At 49.7% G+C, this 22,425-nt stretch overlaps 1 protein-coding gene across 2 annotated transcripts in view; it reads right to left on the bottom strand.

Annotated features, from left to right (window-relative positions):
* dipk2ab (divergent protein kinase domain 2Ab) overlaps window positions 1-22,425 on the bottom strand; it is a 43,740-nt gene that overhangs the window by 6,377 nt on the left and 14,938 nt on the right. The window contains exons 1-2 of one of the 2 annotated variants that reach the window (XM_056299370.1): window positions 7,123-7,313; window positions 2,169-2,472 (exon numbers count right to left, since the gene is read on the bottom strand). In XM_056299370.1, coding sequence (XP_056155345.1) covers window positions 2,169-2,415 — 247 coding nt within the window. In that variant the 5' untranslated portion in view covers window positions 2,416-2,472; window positions 7,123-7,313. Of the gene's footprint in view, window positions 1-2,168; window positions 2,473-7,122; window positions 7,314-22,425 lie in introns of those variants that run through there. The other variant, XM_056299369.1, reaches the window with a different exon arrangement.

The raw sequence follows: 22,425 nt of genomic DNA, 5'->3' as shown, positions 1-22,425 counted from the left end.
CCCCTGTAAGGTTAGATAGTTAGCCAGGTGTTCACTATAAAGAATGTACTCTTCCCAAAGATGGGATCCACTGCTGGATTTCTTCTTTTTTTTTGGTGGATTTTATCCCCGTTTTCCTCTCCAGTTGCACCCGTCCAATTACCCCACTCTTCTGAGCCGTCCCAGTCGCTGCTCCACCCCCTCTGCCGATCCGGGGAGGGCTGCAGACTACCACATATCTCCTCCGATACATGTGGAGTCCGATACATGTGGAGGATCACACTATTCCCCCCAGTCCCCCCCCCGAACAGGCGCCCCGACTGCCCAGAAGAGGCGCTAGTGCAGCGACCAGGACACATACCCACATTCGGCTTCCCAGACATGGCCAATTGTGTCTGTAGGGACGCCCGACCAAGCCGGGAGGTAACGCGGGGATTCGAACCGCCAATCTCCGTGTTGGTAGGCAACGGAAGGTCAGGGGCCAATTCTAATTGTTTGGATTGAGCTCTATGGGGTGGGGGGGATGGGTGGAAGGTTAGGTCACCCAGTCCCTACAGTTGCCCGACACATTGCCCGTGACCTCGAAATTTCTCATTACTGTCTTTATCCCTTGTTTTCCTGCTGTGTCCTGGCATTTAAGAAATACACCGATGCGTGTGCGCGCACACACGCACACGCACACGCACACGCACACACACACACACACACACACACACACACACACACACACACACACACACACACATTCTTGAGGCTTACACTCTGAATGGCCATGGGTAAGCAGCTTGAGATGTCAAGCTCAGAATGTGTCGGCTGTACAAAGAGAGTCTCTGCTTTGCTGGATCATGCTCCAGGAACTGAAAAGGACTACTGTCGCAGAGTAGGAAACTGCGCTTACTGGCAATTACGCACTTACACACAAGCGCACAATATACACAAAGACACACGTGGGCGCGCACACATGCACAAGAGGACACAGTTGTCACATTGCAGACGGTGTATTGAGGGGAGAAACTCCTGCTGTGGATGCTGGCATACTTAAAAACACAAGGCACCAGCAGCGACTCACAAACCCAGAAACCAACACATCAACGTGTCCACACAGACCTGCTCGCTCACTCAGTCATGCAGCACACACACATGTGGACCCGTTGTGCACCTATTTGTGTTTTTTCTCGTGTTGGACCTTGTAATTTGGACGAGTGGCTTTTTATCTCAGTAGGAGTTTGTCATGTTACCTGCTTTCTACCTCACACACACACGCACACACACACCTATCTATCACAGAGCACAGTGTAGAACCTCCACACCTTGTGGTACACCAGTTTATCACTCTAATGGGATTTCTGCAGGAAGGGGCATATCTAAGGGCCAGGCCGGGCGGTCCGCCCCTTCTCCGTAGGAGCCCCGAGAAGCCGAGCGAGGTGCTTGGAAACTGAGGAGAGTCGACACCGCGGGCGCGTGACACACAGCTCTCCCTAGCCTCGTTACGGGTTTAGTCTAAAAGAAGAAGAAGAAAAAAGATCTAGGACAGGCAGCAGAGATAGCTTGTTATCCGGAACGATCTGCACTTTGATGGGGACACGCATGTTAATGGCCGGGGGAAGGGGGGCGGGGTATAAGGACAATGTACTTGTCTAGACTTTACTAAGCAAGACTCCGGCCACGTTCACATCGTCAACAGTCAGTGTCCGCCTTTACAACCTTTCCCTGACCCCCCCCCCCCCTCGCTGCCGAATCAAAGAGTAGCGGCTGGCGGCTGCCGTTCTTGACATAAAACGTTTTTTTTCGAAGGAGGAAGTTATGACGGACATGATGGCCGTTAACGACTGCCAGTCCACAGGAAGTGTGGTGCGAAGTGGCAGAGCAAGTTGTTCCCGAAAGACCGAGCGACATTCCATCATCAAAGATTTAAGAGGAAAAAAAAAGAAAAAAGGAAAAATACGAGGCAGTAAAGATGGGAAACTTGTGTGGCTAATCACATGCACATCCACTCACAAAGGGGAATCGTCATGGCAACTGGAGGATAAAAAAGCAATATGGATGCTCCTGTTATACACGGATAAATACACTCATACTTGTGCTCACTCTCACACACAGTGTGTGTGTGTGTTTATGTGTGTGTGTGTGTGTGTGTGTGTGTGTGTGTGTGTGTGTGTGTGGATGGCTATCGACGTATGGCCACTCACTCTGTTTGATCAGCCTCTTGTCGGCCACCAGGACGTTCTCGGCATCCACCACGATGACCTTGCCGTCACGCGGGCCAACGGCGAAGTTGTCGAAGCTGACGTCCAGCAGGTAGAGAGCGAACTCGAAGTCGTTGTTGGTCAGCTGCTCGGCGATGTCCATCAGCTGGCGCGCCAGGTCCACCCGCTTCTCCCACGGCGCGTTGTAGAAGCTCCACAGCTCCTCGCCCACGTAGTTGACGGCCACCATGCGCCCACAGGCGCCCAGGTACTTGGCGAACGGCCAGCCTTCATCGGATGGAAAACTCTGGAGTAAGGGATGGAGAATGGGGCAGAGAGAGAGAGAGAGAGAGAGAGAGAGAGAGAGACTGTTAGAGAAGAGATAGGAAAAGGTATTGGACCATAATGTGAGGAAGAAGAAAAAAACCCAAAACAAGCCTGCACGGACTGCTCTGGTGGCTTTGAAAGGAGCAGGTTATAGATTGGACCCAGAGAACCCCCAGACTGTTGAAGCCTATTTGTTAAACCTGCACCGGAGTCACGATTTGCAACCACAGAAAGAAAAATAGAAAAGACCCCAGTGACTCACACAGGCTCAGCTAAGGGCCGTTGTGCGCACGCCCCGCCTCGGGTATTCTTCATACACCATTTTGAGCATCGCGGTTGGAAAAACTGTCGAAGCATTGTGTGAGAAGGAGCCAGCCGGAGGTATAAAGGATTGGATTTAATAAAAAAAAAGAGGAGCAGAGCCAGTTTGTGTTACAGCCCTACAGCTGATGTACGATGTGCACCGCGCTCGGCGGTTCTGCAGAACTGATAGGAGGTGATTTGTGGTGGCGGTAGTTAGCAGCAGAGCCTAATGTGTTTTGAAGCAGCAGCAGCAGGGAGATTCAAACTACCGCATGACGTTACTGGCTAACCGGGTCCCTGGCTGTGGTTTGGAAAGCTGACAAAGAAAGGCCACAAGGTCAAGGTGGGGTGAGGCCACTTGACGTAACCAGTCTTTTATTGGGGGGGGGGGGGGTTCCCCCTTTTTCTCCCCAAATGCACTTGGCCAATTACCCTACTGCTGCTCCACCCGCTCTGCTGATCCGGGGAGGGCTGCAGACTACCACGTGTCTCCTCCGAATACATGTGGAGTCGCCAGCCGCCTCTTTTCACCTGACAGTGAGGCGTTCCGCCAGGGGGATGTAGCGCGTGGGAGGATCACGCTATTCCCCCCAGTTCCACACCCCCTACTGACCAGAGGAGGCGCTAGTGCAGCGACCAGGACACGTACCCACATCCAGCTTCCCACCCGCAGACACGGCCAATTGTGCCTGTAGGGACTCCCGACCGAGCCGGAGGTAACACGGGGATTCGAACCGGCGATCCCCATGTTGGTAGGCAACGGAATAGACCGCCGCGCCAGCCGGACGCCCCGATGTAACTAGTCTGACCATAGTAAACCAATACTTCTGTCAGATTGTTCCGCTGTGCCGGGTTCTTGCGAGGCTGTGTGAGCCGGTGGCGTTTTCCACCTGTGAAGCCGAAGGCGAGGAGGAGGCATGGCAGACAACCGCCAAGGTTCATGTGTATGCGTACGTTCACACGCCCGCCCTCATCACAAGTCACCCGGAGACGAGAGTTAGTCCTCTACAATGGTAGAACACGCAAGCAGACCCAACACTCGCACTCACACACACACAAACACACACACACTCTCTGAGACCGGCACACATGTATAGACAGCTCAAATGAGGCGAGCGCCAGGCAGATGTAGTCAGTGCATGGGCCGAGCCTCAGAGGGACTGGATTCTGAATGTCTCATTACCGCAATCTATCGCTCTCCTTCAGCCTCAGTGTCTCTGGCTTTCCCTCTCTCTCTCTCGCCTATCTCCTTTCTCCCGGTCCATTTCATAACCGAGGGAATTACAGATGCAGAGGGGATGAATCAATGGAAAATAATAGAGCCACCTTTAAAAAAGAGGGGGGGGGGGGCCCACCTGAGCAGTGCCGTGAGTGATACGCCTCCCGTCTGTTGCGATAAACCCCACCACCATCCCACCTCCCACCACCATATGCTGACTAAATGATAGCTCACAATCCCAAAGTAACAAATCTCGGGGCTGGCAGGCGGCCCGCACCGACAGACACGGACGGAAAAGACGACGAAGGTGAGACGAAGAGAGACAGACACGGCCGCTCGTGTTTCACAGCGGCCCGGCTCTCCTCCCCGAGAGCCGATGGGCTCGGAGATAAGGCGGGGAAGGAGACCGTGTCACCGCAGGTGAGGTGTGAAACGAGCGAGACGGCCGCCTCTCACCTTACACAAGCTGTAACTCGATACTCGCCCACATTTCAATTTCTGTGGGGTAGGGTCTTAAAATATGCATGCTCGCTCTTGGCTCCCTTTAAAACTTTAATTAGATACAAATTAGAAAAAAATATATATATTTTAACCTCGGACAGCCATGCGGCCGCTGTATCCCAAAACATTACCGCTGGACTCCTGCCAGACCGGTGAATCATGGGATTGAGCTGGTAGACATATCAAGCAAGCGATGCCTCAGTGAACGGACAGCTACCGGGGGGGTGTGGGGTCACTAGTTCACTGCTCTCCTCCACCGAGGAGTGTTTGCCTCCGATACTCAGCAATTTATGCTGCTCTCTGGTCCCCCCCCCCCCAACCCTTGTCTAGCCGATAGCCTAACTTGCCAAGTGTAGAGAGGACCAAACGGCGTCGGTCTGTCTGTCTTAGACCACAACGCAGACAGCTGAACCTTACCTTCACATGTCCGGCATTGGAACGGGAGCTTGAATGTAAGGCTGACCAATTTGTACTACTCAAGGTGTGACTAAACACTACACAATTTAGTGAGTTTGCTGACATCTACGGGTTAAAAACCTCCTAAAACTGCTCCTTAAACGCTTCTGGAGAGCCACCATCCTGCCGGTTTTCACTCCAACCCTGATTTAACACACACGGTTCTACTAATAACCTACTTACCAAGACCTTGATTAATTGAATCAGATGTGTTGGGGGGGGGGGGGGTCTGGGTAGCATAGAGGTCTATTCCGTTGCCTACCAACACGGATCGCTGGTTCAAATCCCCGTGTTACCTCCGGCTTGGTCGGGCATCCCTACAGACGCAACTGGCTGTGTCTGCCGGTCGGAAGCCGGAAGTGGGTATGTGTCCTGGTCGCTGCACTAGCACCTCCTCTGGTCGGCCGGTCGGGGGCACCTGTTCGGGGGGGGGGGGGATAGCTTGATCCTCCCATGTGCCACATCCCCCGGTGAAACTCCTCACTGTCAGGTGAAAAGAAGCAGCTGGCAACTCCACATGTATCAGAGGAGACATGTGGTAGTCTGCAGCCCTCCCCGGATTAGCAGAGGGGTGGGTGGAGCAGCGACCGGGACGGCTCAGAAGGGTGGGGTAATTAGCCGAGTACAATTGGGGCGAAAAAAATAATAATTGAATCAGATGTGTATAATTAGGGTTGGAGTGAAAACCAGCAGGACGGGCACACTCCAGAAGCAGGGTTGGTGACCACTGATGTAAAGTTTAAAAACATGGCAGGCTTGGAACTCTGATGTTGGCATAGCAGGATAAACACAGCAGCACATAGTATCATTAAACAGTGGCTCTGTTGGATTTAGGTGTACCAGCACACTAGTGACGCGTGGGTCGACCCACAACCCACGGGGACCCACGGGTTGAGCGGGTTCGGGTAAGCTTACTAGAAAATATCACGGGTTACGGCAGGCGGGTCAAAAAGTGATGATGCAGCATTCCAAGTAAGTTATAATTAATTTACAGAAACATTGTGTACAATAAGCCAGGCAGTGCATTACTAGTCTACTTTCTCTTCCCCCCTCTCTGTCACCCCCTCTCTCCCACACACAAACATAAATCCCAGTGGGGACATGACCCCCCCCCATCCTGGGAAAAATATTCGAACGTTTATTTGGGAAGGGACAATGTACATTAATCAACATTTGCAACAAATGAAAATGTACCCGAGTTAGCCAATAGGCTCGTTTCCATCGGCGGTCCCTTTGCCTGATGTTGTTCAGCAATAAACATGATTTGTCCTCTTCAATATATCACCGTAAACACAACTATGTAATTTCATCAATAATAATATGCAACGAAAGCACTTATGCTGATTATACACACTTAAAAGTGCGTTTTTAAGTTTCAAAAAATTGCGACCCCCCCCACACACTTGCCAAACAATGGTTTAGTGCACCGTCTCCCCTCCCCCCAGCAGAGGTCCATGGTGGAGGTACAGTGCATGTGTGGGGAAACTGACAAGTCTGTTGTTGGTGGCCGACCTCCAGTAAGTAGTTCAAACTAGTGTTAATTTCGTAAATGAAAACTACGACTAAATATGTTCGTCAACAACCTTTTTTTTGCATGACTAAGACGAGATGAAGACGAGACGACACCAACGTCATCAAACACTATGACCATATCCATCCATCCAGCCATTATCAAAGCCGCTTATCCCAACCGGGGTCACGAGATGCTGGAGCCTATCCCAGCAGTCACTGGGCGACAGGTGGGGAGACACCTTGGACAGGCTACCAGTCTGTCACAGGGCCGACACACATTCACACCTAGGGACACTTCAGTACGACCTATTCACCTGACCTACATGTCTTTGGAATGTGGGAGGAAACCGGAGCACCCGCAGGAAACCCATGCAGACACAGGGAGAACACGCAAACTCCACACAGAGGACGACCCGGGACGACCCCCAAGGTTGGACTACCCCAGGGCTCAAACCCAGGACCCTCCGGCTGCGACATGCAATATTGTTGACGAAAAAAGACGAGACTAAAATGTAGTAAATAAAATAAAAACCTTACCAATAGCTCTATTTTCATTGATTAAATGAGGAGACAAAATATTGTAGACTGGTTTTCTTTCTAAGTTTACTTCCAGTCACTTAACAGCCGTTAGTAGCTCACCCTGTGCTCACACCAGCAGTGACTTGTCGCTGTATGTTGTCGGCTCGCTGTGTCGCTGTCGCCTGGCTGTGCCTGGCAGCCAGCTTGTGGGCGTTGCTAGCGTAGTGTTGAGGAAGAGGGCAATGCTGCAAGGGTACTGAAGGCATTCACAGTCTTGCTGTCTTGTGGGGTGCCTGGTTTGGGATTTTGCCTTATCAGATCCAAATGAACTACAGTGCCGATTGGAGTAAGGGATAAATAGAGTGAGAAATAGAGACACACACACACACACAAACAATTATTAGTGCCACATCTCACGGCAACATATGCTGTCCTGTGGAAACCATTATTGGGCTTTTCTTCTGGTGGAAATTAACTTAAAAAAACCCCACACGCACACATGTTCATGCAATGCTGATTAGTAGCCTATTCTTGAAAATATTGTTGCGAACTCAGGGAGCAGCCGGGAACCGCCGCAGCCAGGATGCGAACCCGGGTCACCCGCACCAAGGGGCGACTGCGCCAGTCAACTAAAGGGTCTGACCCGTTAGCCAAGGACTAGCAAATCTACTCATCCGTGGTCATTACAATATGCCCCCCCCCAATCAGGAAGAGCATCCCTGCGCTTCAGCAAACCAACTCCCTCACGCCTCTGGGCGCACGCACTTCTGATGGCCTCACGGTCTCACCATCCCACTTCTGACACCAATATAGCGAATTCAGGGAGCAACCAGGAACCGCCACAGCCGGGACGTGAACCTGGGTCACCCGTACCACGGGCGACTGCGCTAACCAGTCAACTAAAGTGTCCGACCTATTAGCCAAGGGCTAGCGAGTCTACACATCCATGGTCATTACAATATCTTACTTTTTTTTTTAATAAAAAAAAAATGTAAAAAAAAAAAATCACACTTTGATACACATATTTCCAATTAAAACATTTCAGGCGATCCAACTTGTGGATGAAAAGGTTCATGTTCAACATATTCAGCCAGAAATGGCTGCAATCCGTTTCTTCATGTTGGCTATGGGAAGGAACTAAAATGCTAATAGAGGAACTAAAGTTTACGAATGTCTTGATGCATGCTCAATAATCCAGGTAAGGAAATCCCACAAAGTTGAATCAGTTCGTCTGGACACAACGTTTATTCAGAGACCCGTTTCACCACTCATCTAATGCCCGGTACCGGCTCAACTCGACGAGTGTCATTTTCATTACCGTAATAGTACCCCCTCAGTGTAGCTGGTCTGCATCGGTTTTGGTACCCGCTCCAGTTTTTTTTGGAACCTCGACAAAGGTGGTACCAGAAAAGTGGTAACAGTTACCAAAATGCTGGTACTTCCCAGTAATGGAAAATGAAAAAGATGAGTAGAGTTTATAGTTTGAAGTCAAATGACCAGAGGCTTTGAGATTTGAAAAACTTATGAAATGAATCCTCCACTGATAGGTCTTTATGCAAGCTCAATAATCCAGGTTAAGAAGCACAGGAAGTCGAATCAGTTCATCCAGACACGGCACCCACTGGGAGAAAACCAAAGCCCAAGAGACAGAGAATCACAATGATTCACCCTTATCGCTATGAATATGCTCTTACATACCAAGGCACAAGCACCGCCACTGGCAAGGTCACAGTCTTATTCTGGATCTGGACTGATGGTTGGCAAACGGACAGTTGCTAAAAACGAGTTGACTTCTGCTAGAATCAGTTTGCACAAACCCCCAGTGTTAAGATATCTGATTCATACCTGAACTCATATTTGTAATGGTAAACGCTGACTCTAATAGACAGATGGATAGACAGATGGATAGACAGATAGACAGATAGATAGATAGATAGATAGATAGATAGATAGATAGATCACCTTGTGTCGTTCCTCATAAAAGCGAAGAAATTTTGAAATTAGTGGAGTTCAGCATTGAAAATGTATTTTTAGACTGTTAGGCTTTGTGATGGCCTGGCGGCCTGTCCAGAGTGTCTCCCTGCCTGCCGCCCAATGACTGCTGGGATAGGCTCCAGCATCCCCGCGACCCTCAGAGCAGGATAAGCGGTTTGGATAATGGATGGATGAATTCAAGTCAATGAGATAAGCTGGCAATGCAATGTAGTGTTCCTTAGCTGACGGTGTGAGGGTCTGGTAGAGTTACAGCACCACTTATGGTGTCCCCTCAGGATTTGCTCTTGAGAACATTTCATGTAATTGTCATCTCTAAAGTTTATCAGATTTTTGCCCCTGCAAGCGCACGCACGCAAGCTTTATCATCAATTTACAATTGCGGTTTAGAGTGCTGGGGCTTCACCTACAGGTTTTTCCCTAAGTGGTATCTGTAGCTTTTGTTCATAAAGAAGATTATTGTGTGTGTCTGTGTGCGGAATAAAGAGACAGAGTTCATGTCTTTAAATAAAGGATTACTTATTTTGCTGATATTCAACAATAAAGATCACCATTTAGAACAATTCATCTGTTTCCAAGAAAGTTGAATCGCTTCATCTGGACACAAGGTTTGTTGGCAAAAATGTTTCATCATTCATCATTTCATCATGAAACATATCTGTCAATAAACATTGTATCCAGATGAACTGATTCAACCTTCTTTGATTGATCACTCATCTAAGTGACCTCTTCAGTCTCAACTGACTGCAGGTATCCCAACCCTTATAAACACTACAGCTGCATAATGACCGCAACCAATGACTGGTGTCATATGCAAATTGCCATGACCATTAACTAGAGTTACAATGGCCATGTGTACTATTCACAGGGGACTGGGGAATAGCTGCAATCACAGCATTGTAAGATGACGACAGATGTGTCGCCCAAACAGTGCACCAGGCGATCGAAGAGAGGAGAAGGACAACAGCTGTGTAAACCACTGGTGATTTTGTACGTGGCGGGAGTGTCCTAACAGTTGAGACGCATATTTTCCAAACTCCAGTCTCAGTTGCTTTCAAACTCCAAAACACGCTGCACCAGAAATTGGTCCACCCCAAGGATCGGGTCCCCCGGCACAAACAGAGCAATCCGTGACTTGTACATTGGGGGAACCAAACAGACGTTGGCCAAGAGGATGGCACAACACAGGAGAGCTAACACGTCAGGCCAGGAATCCACAGTCTACACACCATCTACAGTCCAGTGGCCACTCTTTCAAGGACGAGGATGTACACATCCTTGATAGGGAGGAACGCTGGTTTGAATGGGAAGTCAAAGAGGTCATCTATGTGAAGAGGGAACGACCATCCCTGAACCGAGGGGGGCCTAAAAGTACATCTGTCACCATCTTACAATGCTGTGATGGCAACTATTACCAAATCCCCTGTGAATAGTACACATGGCCATTGTAACTCTAGTTAATGGTCACAGTAATTTGCATATGAAACTGGTCATTGTTTTCAGTCATTATGCCACTGTATTGTTTGTAAGGGTGGGGATAGCTGCAGTCAGTTGAGACTGTAGAAGTCACTTAGATGAATAATGAAATATTTCTACCAATAAACCTTGTGTCCAGATGAAGTGATTCAACTTTCTTGGAAACGGATGAATTGTTTCAAATGGTGATCTTTATTTTTGAATATCAGCAAAATAAGTAATCCTTCATTAAAGGAATGAACTCTTGTCTCTTTCTTCCTCACACACAGTGAGTGAAATGTTTCTCCCAATAAACCTTGTGTCCAGATGAACTGATTCAGCTTTCTTGGATTTCCTTATCTGGATTTTATTGAGCATGCATGAAGACAATTCGTTTATTTATTTAGTAGCCCAGACCCAAATGCTATTAGGCTAAGATACAACAGGCTATGCCTTGCAATCAGTGCTGAATGCTGGTCAAACAGCCCAAAACCGAAATAGCACAACACTGCTCACTTTGCTACAGCCTGGGCTAAGTTTGGAGGTTTATGGGTCGGGTTCGGGTGGTTATGCAACACATATTTTAGCGGGTCAGGTGATGCGGATTGGCTCTCATAACATGTCGGGTGGGTGCAAGTATCCCACTCATCACACCTAACAGCACTGACAGACAGACAGACAGAGCCAGCACTAAAAATTGCCAATAGTACTGACAGTGCTGCTTCTTTGGCATAACTACATCCAACAGCAAAGAGAGGATATATTTTAGCATGCATCTCAGGCTGATCAGCTGGGGCAGATCTATACCCCAGGCTTATTTCTCGTTTTCATCAGCTTAAAAAAAAAAAAAAAAAAAAAGTCCACCAAGAGAGTCGGACACAGATAAATGGTATGGGGGGCAGCTAGGTCAAGGCAGCCTGATCAATCACAGGCCAGACGCGAGTCTGTCTCAGGCAGCACCATTCGCTTCCAGCAGTCAGTCTATCTATGTCTGTGTCATCCAAATCTAATACTCTCCGCAATGTCCCCAAAGTCTCTTAACGGACTCCTGGCCGAATCGTCTCCCTCTAGTGTTTCTGAGATGCTAGACTTGACAACAAAGAGGAATTTAATTAAAGAGAGACATGCCTAAAAGAGTGGTAAACAAACTGAATAGGGTGAAACAAAAGGACTGTGATGGCCGACTGAAACAATCTCAGGGTATTGAGATGTAGCCAACGAACAGAGATTTCCATATTAGAGATCTCGGGGATTAGAGGCTTAACGGGCTAAATATCTAAAACGGCTTCCCAGTTCTGAAGTTCATATAGAAAGATTAAGTTGAAGCTGGATGGAGACATGGCACATCCCTATTAGGCCTGCTTCCCTCTGACCCGGATACAGAGCCCAGAACTCCTTATTTTGCTGCAAATCCGAGCGGCTCATAGCTTTGTTGATAGAAGTTAGCCCTGTCCAATGCCATGGCTAAACCCGCTTTGTACAACACCCAGCTCCCACCCCAAGGCAGAGAGAGAGCGAGAGAGAGAGCGAGAGCATACAAGAGACAACAAATAGAAGAGACAAAGAGCGTCTTGCGCTTCTCCGCCCCAGTGGTCAGGGCAAATAAACCAGCAAAGACCTGCCATCTAAACATCTCTTGCTCTCTCTCTTTGTTGTCAGGTTGTGGTGAACGGGTGCAAAAGCAGAGGGACAGCAGATGGAGGGATGTCTGTTGGGAGGAGTGGGAGGGGCTGGGGGTCTGGAGGATGCCCTAAGGCTCTTCTCAGACACCGTTAGCGGAAGTTACCAGAACACCTTCACGGCCGTCTGGCACTCATCTGCGGCTCCTAAAATGGAGACGTTGCTCACTTACAGCACTGATGGGCCATCTAGAAAAGGTCTTAAAAGAAAAAAATAATAAAAATTAAAAACACAGAACAAATGAAACAACATCAGAGCACAAATTTTGAAGTTTGCAGGCCACCTCGGGCAGCAGACAACCGAGCTTTTGATTCGAATTGTGCCCTATTGCCGAAGTTGATAAATACGCGGCGTGTCCCACCAATCATTTTCCCTCGGAGCTCTTTAAACGGTTACCCTGCTGAAGCCATTAGCGTCTGCAATGAGGCGTTAAGGGGGACGCAAGTAAATTGGAAAGTGGAGCCCAATATTACATCCGCTGCACTTAATCTCCGGGTAGATTTAGGTGGTAGGTGCGTGTGCGTATTGCAAAAGGTAGTAAATCTAAGCCATTGTCTTCCAGCGAGGGTCTCGGCATTCAGATATGCTGAAAATGCAAAATTGCCATCGACACGACCGAGGAACTTTTACAGCTTCAAAGGGTCTTACAGTCCCTCGTTCTAGTCAAAGGATATGAACCCTTTATCTGCAACTTGGGCAAATTTCTCAGCTCGTAGCAACCTATTGACAAACTCACCCAATGCCTTAATTACCCGTATGCTAAGGATGTCCTATTCACTGTGTGAGGTTCTGTTTGAACTCGGAGCGGTGCGGAAAAGGATGACTCAGGGTGGATTCACAGCAAGGAAGAGCATAAGATCTGATAGATGGACCAAAAAAGGTCTAGATAAAACGAATGGGGAAAAAATGCAAACAAACAACCTCTCCATCAAAATACGATGCAGCGAACTGCACCCCCCGCCCCCCATCCATCTAATCCAACCTCAAGAGTGTGTGTGAGCGAGAGAGGGAGGAGAGAGGGGGGGGACTGGAGTAGACTGAAATGAAACAGGGCCACAGACAATCGGGCATCCTCTTGGGGAGGAGGATGAAACGAACTGAGCGAGAGGCACAGGAACACACACCTGCGTCCTGACATCTGCTGACAAAGGCATGCCCTTCTACTGCGCCACTCAGGGGAAGGTTTGGGCAGTTTTTTGTACGCGAGTGCGTTTGAACGAGCTTCCTTTGTACACGTGGATGTGCACGTGGGTGTGCGTGAAACACGACGCGAGCGCGCGTGAATGAGAGCGTGCAACGTGACCAAGCCTGATAACAACCTCTATTGAGGGGCTGAGCAAACATGAGCGGCTCCAGAGACGTCGCCTTGGCTGGCCTGCAAAGAACAGTAGTCCATCACACACACACACACACACACACACACACACACACACACACACACACAGGTGTTTACAGTTGCAAAGTTAAAAAGAAACCAGTTGCCTTCATCCCCGATTGCGAGCACTTCTCCATCATTACAGACAATGGAAATTAGCAGGGAGCATCGAGTGCGTTTCATGTGTGCAGCCTCGGCTTCCCTCCCCAAAAAGCCCCCGAGCAGGGTGTGGCGAAAATTCTCTGGATTTTCCATCCTGGTAATAAGCCCTCTGCTTCGTGGCGAGCAAGTCCGGACAGGAGGAGTCGATGAGAGGCGACGATCACAGAGTAAGTGTGGACTGACGTGCTCAGCAAGACACAACAATCAACAAAACGGACCGACAGGAAAACCTTTTTGACCCCTGGCCGCTCAACAAAAATAAGAGCACAGCTTGTTCACTCAAACGGGCTTAGCGTCGAGAAGTCACAGCTGCTCTGTTGGGCCAACGCTGCCAGACCGGACTCCCAACTCTGCCTTTTGCTTTTCTTTCTGATGCTCAGTTCTCCAGCTGACCTCGTGTGTCTGCAGCCAGTGTGACTGGCCCGGTCCGATATTTTGCTGGACATGAAAGTTTAAAGCCAAGTCAGTCAGTCCGTCAGTCAAGTCAAGTCAGTTCACAGGGAGAGCTTGGCCCCCCCACCCGGTAGAGAGTGAACGCTAACTCCTCATCCTGGTACACATGGCACCACCCCCTCGTTTCTTCTCCCTCCCTCTCCCCTGCTCCTCCTCCTGCTGTGTCTCCTTCTAACCCCTGCATTTCTCTCTTCCTTTCTTCCACCCCCCAAAACCCACAGGACAGGGCAATGGGGCTCACTGTTCCAGACATGCGAGCCAGGAAATGCCTAGTCACAGGACCCAACAGGGGTGTCTGTGTGTGTATAGAACAGAATAATAGGTAGGGAGCGAGAGAGAGAGAGAGAGAGAGAGAGAGAGAGAGAGAGAGAGAGAGAGAGATTCTGTGAAGCATATGTCTGAATATGGAATAGGCCCTGCCTTCTCTCTGTAGCAGACGAGCGATGCGAAGAGGGGAAAGTCGCCGCGTGCACAGCTGGTGGCAGGACTGGGGGAGGAGGGCAAAAGGTCTGGGCTTGGTAAGAACACGACTGGAAGACGACTTGTGAGAACGTGAGTAAGAGCGCGTCTGTGTGTCTGTTAAAAGACCGACGATGACAGGTTGTCAGAGCGGAGCTAAGGTAGCATAAGAAAATCAAAACGGAGATCTAAAAACAAAACTCGATGCACAAAAGGGGAAAGGCGGACCTGGGAAACCGGGCCCGATGAGATGGGTGTGCGGAGAGCACCCCCCCCCCCCCGCAGCACAGAAAAGTAGCGCCTAGGCCCGTGATTCAGTGGGCGCCGCCGGCCAGCCCAGCGACAGAAGTGGGTTAGCTGGGTCACGAGGCGGCGCAGGATTCTGCTCTGCAAAGGGGAAAGAATGGGAGCGGGATGAGGGATGAGTGCACGGAAAGCTGCCGCGGTTCGGGGTCGGCCGGTCTGCACCCTGTCACCGGCTGATAGCTGAAACCCCTGCTGACCTGGATCTGAGCTGCGGCACGCGGGGCCCGTCTCATAAATCCCCACCCACCCACCCCCTCCGCTGGAAGGAGGGAGGAATGTATTAAGTCGCAGGCGGCGCTGGTGTTGACTCAAGCCAGGGCAGTACTGGCCACCCGTGCTGGCAGGGAGAAAAGTCCGGGCCTACCAGCCTGAGGGTTGTGTGGGTTTGAGGTCCTGGTCAAGGGTTGAATGTTTGAAGTTAGCTGCAAAATGTACAATAAAAAAAAAGAAAGAAAAAAAAAGTACTCAACAAGTAAGGAGGCATAGCGGCGTAGTGAAGGAGCTGAGCTAAACGAGTCCCCGTGTAAGAGAGGATCACGCAACACAACCTCGTGCCACAACGGCGAGCGTTAAACACGTGATACACTGTGCATTATTCGATGAAGACGGTTACTAGAGGGTCCCCGTGACCCTGCTTTGGGTAACGCCGCCAAAATACACTCACTGGCCACTTTATTAGGTACACCTTGCTATTACCGGGTTGGACCCCCTTTTGCCTTCAGAACTGCCTTAATCCTTCGTGGCATAGATTCAACAAGGTACTGGAAACATTCCTCAGAGAGTTTGGTCCATATTGACATGATAGCATCACGCAGTTGCTGCAGATTTGTCAGCTGCACATCCATGATGCGAATCTCCCGGTCCACCACATCCCAAAGGTGCTCTATTGGATTGAGATCTGGTGACTGTGGAGGCCATTTGAGTACAGTGCACTCATTGTCATGTTCAAGAAACCAGTCTGAGATGATTCGAGCTTTATGACATGGCGCGTTATCCTGCTGGAAGTAGCCATCAGAAGATGGGAACACTGTGGTCATAAAGGGATGGACATGGTCAGCAACAATACTCCGGTAGGCTGTGGTGTTGACACGATGCTCAATTGGTACTAAGGGGCCCAAAGTGTGCCAAGAAAATATCCCCCACACCATTACACCACCACCACCAGCCTGAACCGTTGATACAAGGCAGGATAGATCCATGCTTTCATGTTGTTGACGCCAAATTCTGACCCTACCATCCGAATGTCGCAGCAGAAATCGAGACTCATCAGACCAGGCAACGTTTTCCAATCTTCTATTGTCCAATTTTGGTGAGCCTGTGCGAATTGTAGCCTCAGTTTCCTGTTCTTAGCTGACAGGAGTGGCACCCGGTGTGGTCTTCTGCTGCTGTGGCCCATCTGCCTCAAGGTTCGACGTGTTGTGCGTTCAGAGATGCTCTTCTGCATACCTCGGTTGTAATGAGTGGTTATTTGAGTTACTGTTGCCTTTCTATCAGCTCGAACCAGTCTGGCCATTCTCCTCTGACCTCTGGCATCAACAAGGCATTTTCGCCCACAGAACTGCCGCTCACTGGATATTTTCTCTTTTTCGGACCATTCTCTGTAAACCCTAGAGATGGTTGTGCGTGAAAATCCCAGTAGATCAGCAGTTTCTGAAATACTCAGACCAGCCCGTCTGGCACCAACAACCATGCCACGTTCAAAGTCACTTAAATCACCTTTCTTCCCCATTCTGATGCTCGGTTTGAACTGCAGCAGATCGTCTTGACCATGTCTACAGGCCTAAATGCATTGAGTTGCTGCCATGTGATTGGCTGATTAGAAATTTGCGTTAACGAGCAGTTGGACAGGTGTGCCTAATAAAGTGGCCGGTGAGTGTATTAATCAACCACCACACATCGCAGGCAAGGGCTGTCAAACCGTCAAGGTTTGTGCGCCGTTTAAAGACGGGAGCGGTCTCCCCTAACATACACTTGGCTGAACGAGGCTTGTCTGATCGGAAGGAAGTCTTGCTTCTCGCAGAGCGGGGAGGGCTGACTGCTGCCGCCGCAACAGAAACTCGCCGAGCCATCGAGGAGCGCGGCTACCGCTCCTCCCTCTCCTACCTCTCCCTCGTTTCCTTTGACAGGAGCCAGGTGCGGGGCACTTTAATGCAATAGTAAATTATGTTAATGCGGGCTGACGGATGTGATGAGAGGCACGTTCTTCGTCCGACATTACACACCGAGCTCTCTAGAGGACAGTGTTGTTAAGAGGCAGTTGTTAGCAGCGATGTAGTGGATGTGGCTTTCTAAAAAAGGAGCCCAGGGGGAGAATTATGGCTGACAGCAAGCCTCCGTTGGTGTTGCTGGGTGTGTTTTGTGCGTCTGGGTCTAAAGAAGACCGGGTGCAAGGTGGGCTTGGAGGTCACAGGTGGGCTGTGATGTGTAGGGAAGAAGGGGGTGAGGGGGAGGGCAGCTAGGTGCAAGGGACTGGGGGGGGGGGTTTAGCCACTGGCATTTACCTAACCAAACACAGCTGTCGCGTATACAGGCAGAGAGACAGAGAGAGAGAGAGAGAGAGAGAGAGAGAGAGAGAGAGAGAGAGAGAGAGAGACACAGAGAGAGTACAAGAGAGATTATAGTAACACGAGCAGTCTGGCTCATTTAAATAGAGAACACCACAAGGCTGTGGCCACACACACACACACACACACACACACACACACACACACACACACACACACACACACCCTTCTCCCCTTTCCACCAGGGCCTCCATCCAGGGAGGGCAGCCAAAAGAGGGGAGTCAGGGTCTAGATAACTCCCTGTCTTATCCTAACAGGATTCAGTCGGTACACAAAGGCCTAAAAGAATAATGAAAGGGGGTTTGGGAGCACTTGTGGCTGGGTTAAGCGCCGTACACAGGACCCCCCCCCTCATTTGTTAAGACCACCTCAATCCCCCAGAAACCCAAAAAACACAAAACGTTCTAATCAGACTTTGCAACACGAGTGGACATCGGCCGCCGATCCCGGCCTCGGAGAAGGAGGGATGTTGCGTAAGCGTGCATTGCATGTAGTGCCTGGTTAAGTGTGTGTGGGGGGTGGGGGGGGTGGGAGACTATGGTCCATTGCCATGAATAGACAAGAACCAGAAAGCCTTGCACTGTGATTTACAGCGTTTACTTTGGGCTAGTTTCCTAAAGTGGATGATCGTCATTAGATTAGTCAGAGGCTCATTAAATCAATGGCATAACGAAGAGGCTTCCCCCTTCTCTCTCTTGCTCAAAAAAAAAAAAAAACAGTCCGGGTAGCGTAGCGGTCTATTCCATTGCCTACCAACACGGTGATCGCCGGTTCGAATCCCCCATGTTACCTCCGGATTGGTCAGGCATCCCTACAGACACAACTGGCCGTGCTTGCGGCTGGGAAGCCGGATGTGGGTATGTGTCCTGGTTGCTGCACTAGCGCCTCCTCTGGTTGGTTGGGGCGCCTGTTTGGGGATGAGGGAGAACTGGGGGGGGGGGGGGTAATAGCGTGATCCTCCCACACGCCCCCCTGGTGAAACTCCTCACTGTCAGGTGAAAAGAAATGGCTGGCGACTCCACGTGTACTGGCGGAGGCATGTGGTGGTCTGCAGCCCTCCCCAGATCGGCGGAGGGGGTGGAGCAGCGACCGGGACGGCTCGGAAGAGCGGGCTAATTGGCCAAGTACAATTAGGGAGAAGGGGGGGGGGACGCCCCCGTGGCTCACCTGGTAGAGCGTGTACCACATAACCGCATAAGGCTGAGTCCTTACTGCAGCGGCCTGGGTTCAAATCCTGCCCAGGCATTTGCCGAATGTCATCCCCTCTCTCTCCCCTGCCTTTCCTATCTCTGTACTGTCACTGTCAAAAAAAGGCAGGAAATGCCAAGAAAAAAACCTTTAGAAAAAAAAAAGCACACAAGCTGATAGTGCTCAAAGCTCCATCAATGTTTGCTTTTACATTTGTGTGAAAATGCTGACGGGAAGGACGAGGTGGGTCATCCACCTCCCCTATTCCCATCTGTCTCGAGGCTGACGACGGCCCTGCCATCCTCCTCCCAAGTTCTTGGGAAATGTACGGCGTTGAAAAGAACGGCGTCTGGTCATCAGGTGAGACCGGGGTGTTGAACAGAGTCGTCGGTCTGCTTGAAAAAAAGAATTAAAATTAAAAAGTGGCAATGAGACGGTAATAGACACAGGGCATCTGGGAGAGCGTGGATTTGAGTCTGGAAGAGATGAGAGTATCCTTCACCGGGTTAACCCCAAGGGCCTGTCACATCCTATTCTCAGCTTGAATGAACAAGACCAAAAAAAAAGGGGGAGGGGGGGGCGGCACAGTCACATGCGCCTGGCGAACTCACCCGAGCTTAATGATTTGTGAGGCGAGGGCTAAAGCAAACTTGTGCCTGATTCGAGGCTGGTCCGGTTCATCAGATGTAAGAGCAAGTCCATCATATGCTATCACCTGATGAACGGGTGAATTTCACCTGATGAATGGGCGAGTTTCACCTGATGAATGGGTGAGTTTCACCGGCAAGTTTCACCTGATGAACGGGCAAGTTTTACCTGATGAATGGGCAAGTTTCACCTGATAAACGGGCAAGTTTCACCTGATGAATGGTTGAGTTTCACCTGATAAACGGGCAAGTTTCACCTGATGAATGGTTGAGTTTCACCTGATAAACGGGCAAGTTTCACCTGATGAACGGGCGAGTTTCACCTGATGAATGGGTGAGTTTCACCTGATAAACGGGCAAGTTTCACCTGATGAATGGTTGAGTTTCACCTGATAAACGGGCAAGTTTCACCTGATGAATGGGCGAGTTTCACCTGATGAATGGGTGAGTTTCACCTGATAAACGGGCAAGTTTCACCTGATGAATGGTTGAGTTTCACCTGATAAACGGGCAAGTTTCACCTGATGAACGGGCGAGTTTCACCTGATGAATGGGTGAGTTTCACCTGATAAATGGGCGAGTTTCACCGGATGAATGGGTGAGTTTCACCTGATGAACGGGCGAGTTTCACCTGATGAATAGGCGAGTCATTGAGGCGCAGGAGGGGAGAAGAAGAGATGGCTGAATTAGACCTGTGTGCCAGGTGAAACTCAGAGAAAGTTGGGGGGGGGGGACTCCAAAAACATGATGATTTTACTGAGATCCAAGTTGTTATAAAAAGACAGGATTAAATTAGCACTAAACACATGCATGGTTATAATTAACATAGTCATTTGCATAGCATGAGAGAAGCCCCAGCAAAACACAAAAAAAGCTCTGCTGTAAAAAAATAAAAAAGGAAAAAAAGCAAACTCCGGTGCTAATAGTAACACTTGGAGGAAAGGAAGGAGATAGAGTTACATCGGGGCCTCCCGCTTCACAAGAATATTCGTGTTCGGCTGCCTTTCGTTTTGTCTTCCAAAAATATTTATTCCCCAAAGCCAAATCGTCTTCCACGTGATGGGGGTGGGGGGTGGGGCGTGCGACCGAGAGGGGAAAAGTGCTCTTGTATTCCACAGAGCCCACAGAAAAAAAATGCATCGCGGTCCAAACCCTGAAACAAAACGTCAGATTGTTTTCCCACTGACAAAGAGGGTCTGGTTTCTCGTGGAGGAACAGGGCCGATTTACTGCCCGTGGCTTCAAAAGACTGGAAACAGAGAGCGTTCTAGAAAACAGCACAGCTCGCTGAGCAGACAACAGCAATGTTAGTCACATTATTCAACCGGGTAAACCCAGAGGTGGGAGAGAGTGAGAGAGGGAGAGAGAGATGGGGGGGGTGCAGAACCCACACCACCAGCGACCACTGACAGTTGGGAAACATCCAGTCTAAGTATAGCGCCGCTGAATTATAGAGGGACCATTTCTTGCCCTCGCAACTTGCTAAACAATTGGGGAACTTGAAGGCATTATTATGTCTTCTTCTTCCGGCTTGTTCCCCGTTTCCCAGGGGTCGCCACAGCGGATTTGATAGTTTCCATCGGTACCCTGTGAGGACCGCAGCACCGATGGCGGTCTTGTCAAGCCGCAGAATGATTTTGCAAAATTTCACGTCGGATGCCCTTCCTGACACAACCACTGACCCTGTGGACGGGGGCACAGGTAAAGCGCTGGGTGCCACTCCAGTATTCATGGACTTGTCATGTCTGTCGCCATATATCGTCGATGAGTCGCCATTGCAACTCATTGACAGTAGTTTGTGGGAGAAAAAAAAACTCAAAATGGAGACATGTAAGAACTTATCTATATTTCATTTCGAGGTCAGTAAAGAGACATGATGTTGCCTACCAACACAGGAATCGCTGGTTCGAATCACCATGTTATCGTCGGCTTGGTCAGGTATCCCTACAGACACAACTGGCCATGTCTGTGGGTGGGAAGTCGGATGTGGGTAAGTGTCCTGGTCGGTGCACTAGCATCTCCTCTAGTCGGTCGGGGTGCCTGTTCAGGGGGGGGGGGGGGATAGCGTGATCCTCCCATGTGCCACATCCCCCTGGCGAAACTCCTCACGGTCAGGTGAAAAGAAGCAGCTGGCGACTCCACATGTATCGGAGAAGGTATGTGGTAGTCTGCAGCCCTCCCCGGATCGGCAGAGGGGGTGGAGCAACAACCGAGAAGGCTCAAGAGTGGGGTAATTGGCTACTAATTGGATACAATTGGGCAGAAAAGGGGGGGGTGGAGACATGTAAGAAACTATCTACATTTAATTTCAAGGTCAGTAAATAGGCATTATCTCCCTTCCTAAAAACGTCTTCTTTAAGAACCAGGTGCCGTATATTAGCACTTACTCCTGGGATGTAAAGAGGAACATGAGCACGGTGACGTAGTATACCACATCCTTTGAGCAACCACTATGGACACTATAAATTCTTTATGGTTCCTTTTCTGTTTAACCTTGTAGATGGGATTTCGGCCAATTTTCTCGTCATTTGAGGTGATTATGAGGAATTATGTACCAATGCGCCTATGATTATGTGCCAATTTGTGCTCTTGGTATTAGGGGTGGGCCGCCGGTTAGAGTTTTTTTTCCCCAATATATTGTGATAAAATTCCTGAAGGTTATCACGCCATGTCAAATTTTCATAATAGAATTTACCATGGTTTTTGAGTCCGCGGTGGTGTAGCGGTCTAAGCATCGGCTTTGTCTCGATGCAGTTGCCCACTGGGGACCGGGGTTCGCGCCCCGGTCTCGTCAGATCCGACTATGGCCGGACTCGATGAAGCAGCAATATTGGCAACGCTGTCTTCGGGAGGGGGGGCGGAGTCGGCTTGTGTTCGTCACATGAATGCGTCTCTGGGTGTGTCGGAAAAAACAGTGGTTCGGCCTGGAGTCGCCTTGTCACGAAAGTGGCGAGGCGTCTCCTTCGAGACTGCCGGCCGGAGAGATGCAGTTGGCGAACGCACGTAGTACGAGGGTGGGTGTTTGAATTAAAATAGGGATCGATTGGCCACTATATTGGGAGAAAAAGGGAAAAATCAGAAATACATTTTAAAAAAGAATTTACCATGGTTTTATTATCACTTCAACGTAATTCACGTCACTA

The sequence above is a fragment of the Lampris incognitus genome, chromosome 19 (assembly GCF_029633865.1).
Source record: "Lampris incognitus isolate fLamInc1 chromosome 19, fLamInc1.hap2, whole genome shotgun sequence".
Classification (NCBI taxonomy): Eukaryota; Metazoa; Chordata; class Actinopteri; order Lampriformes; family Lampridae; genus Lampris; species Lampris incognitus.
The sequence above is the reverse complement of the archived record's forward strand: the minus strand, read 5'-3'. Positions and strand labels throughout refer to the sequence as shown.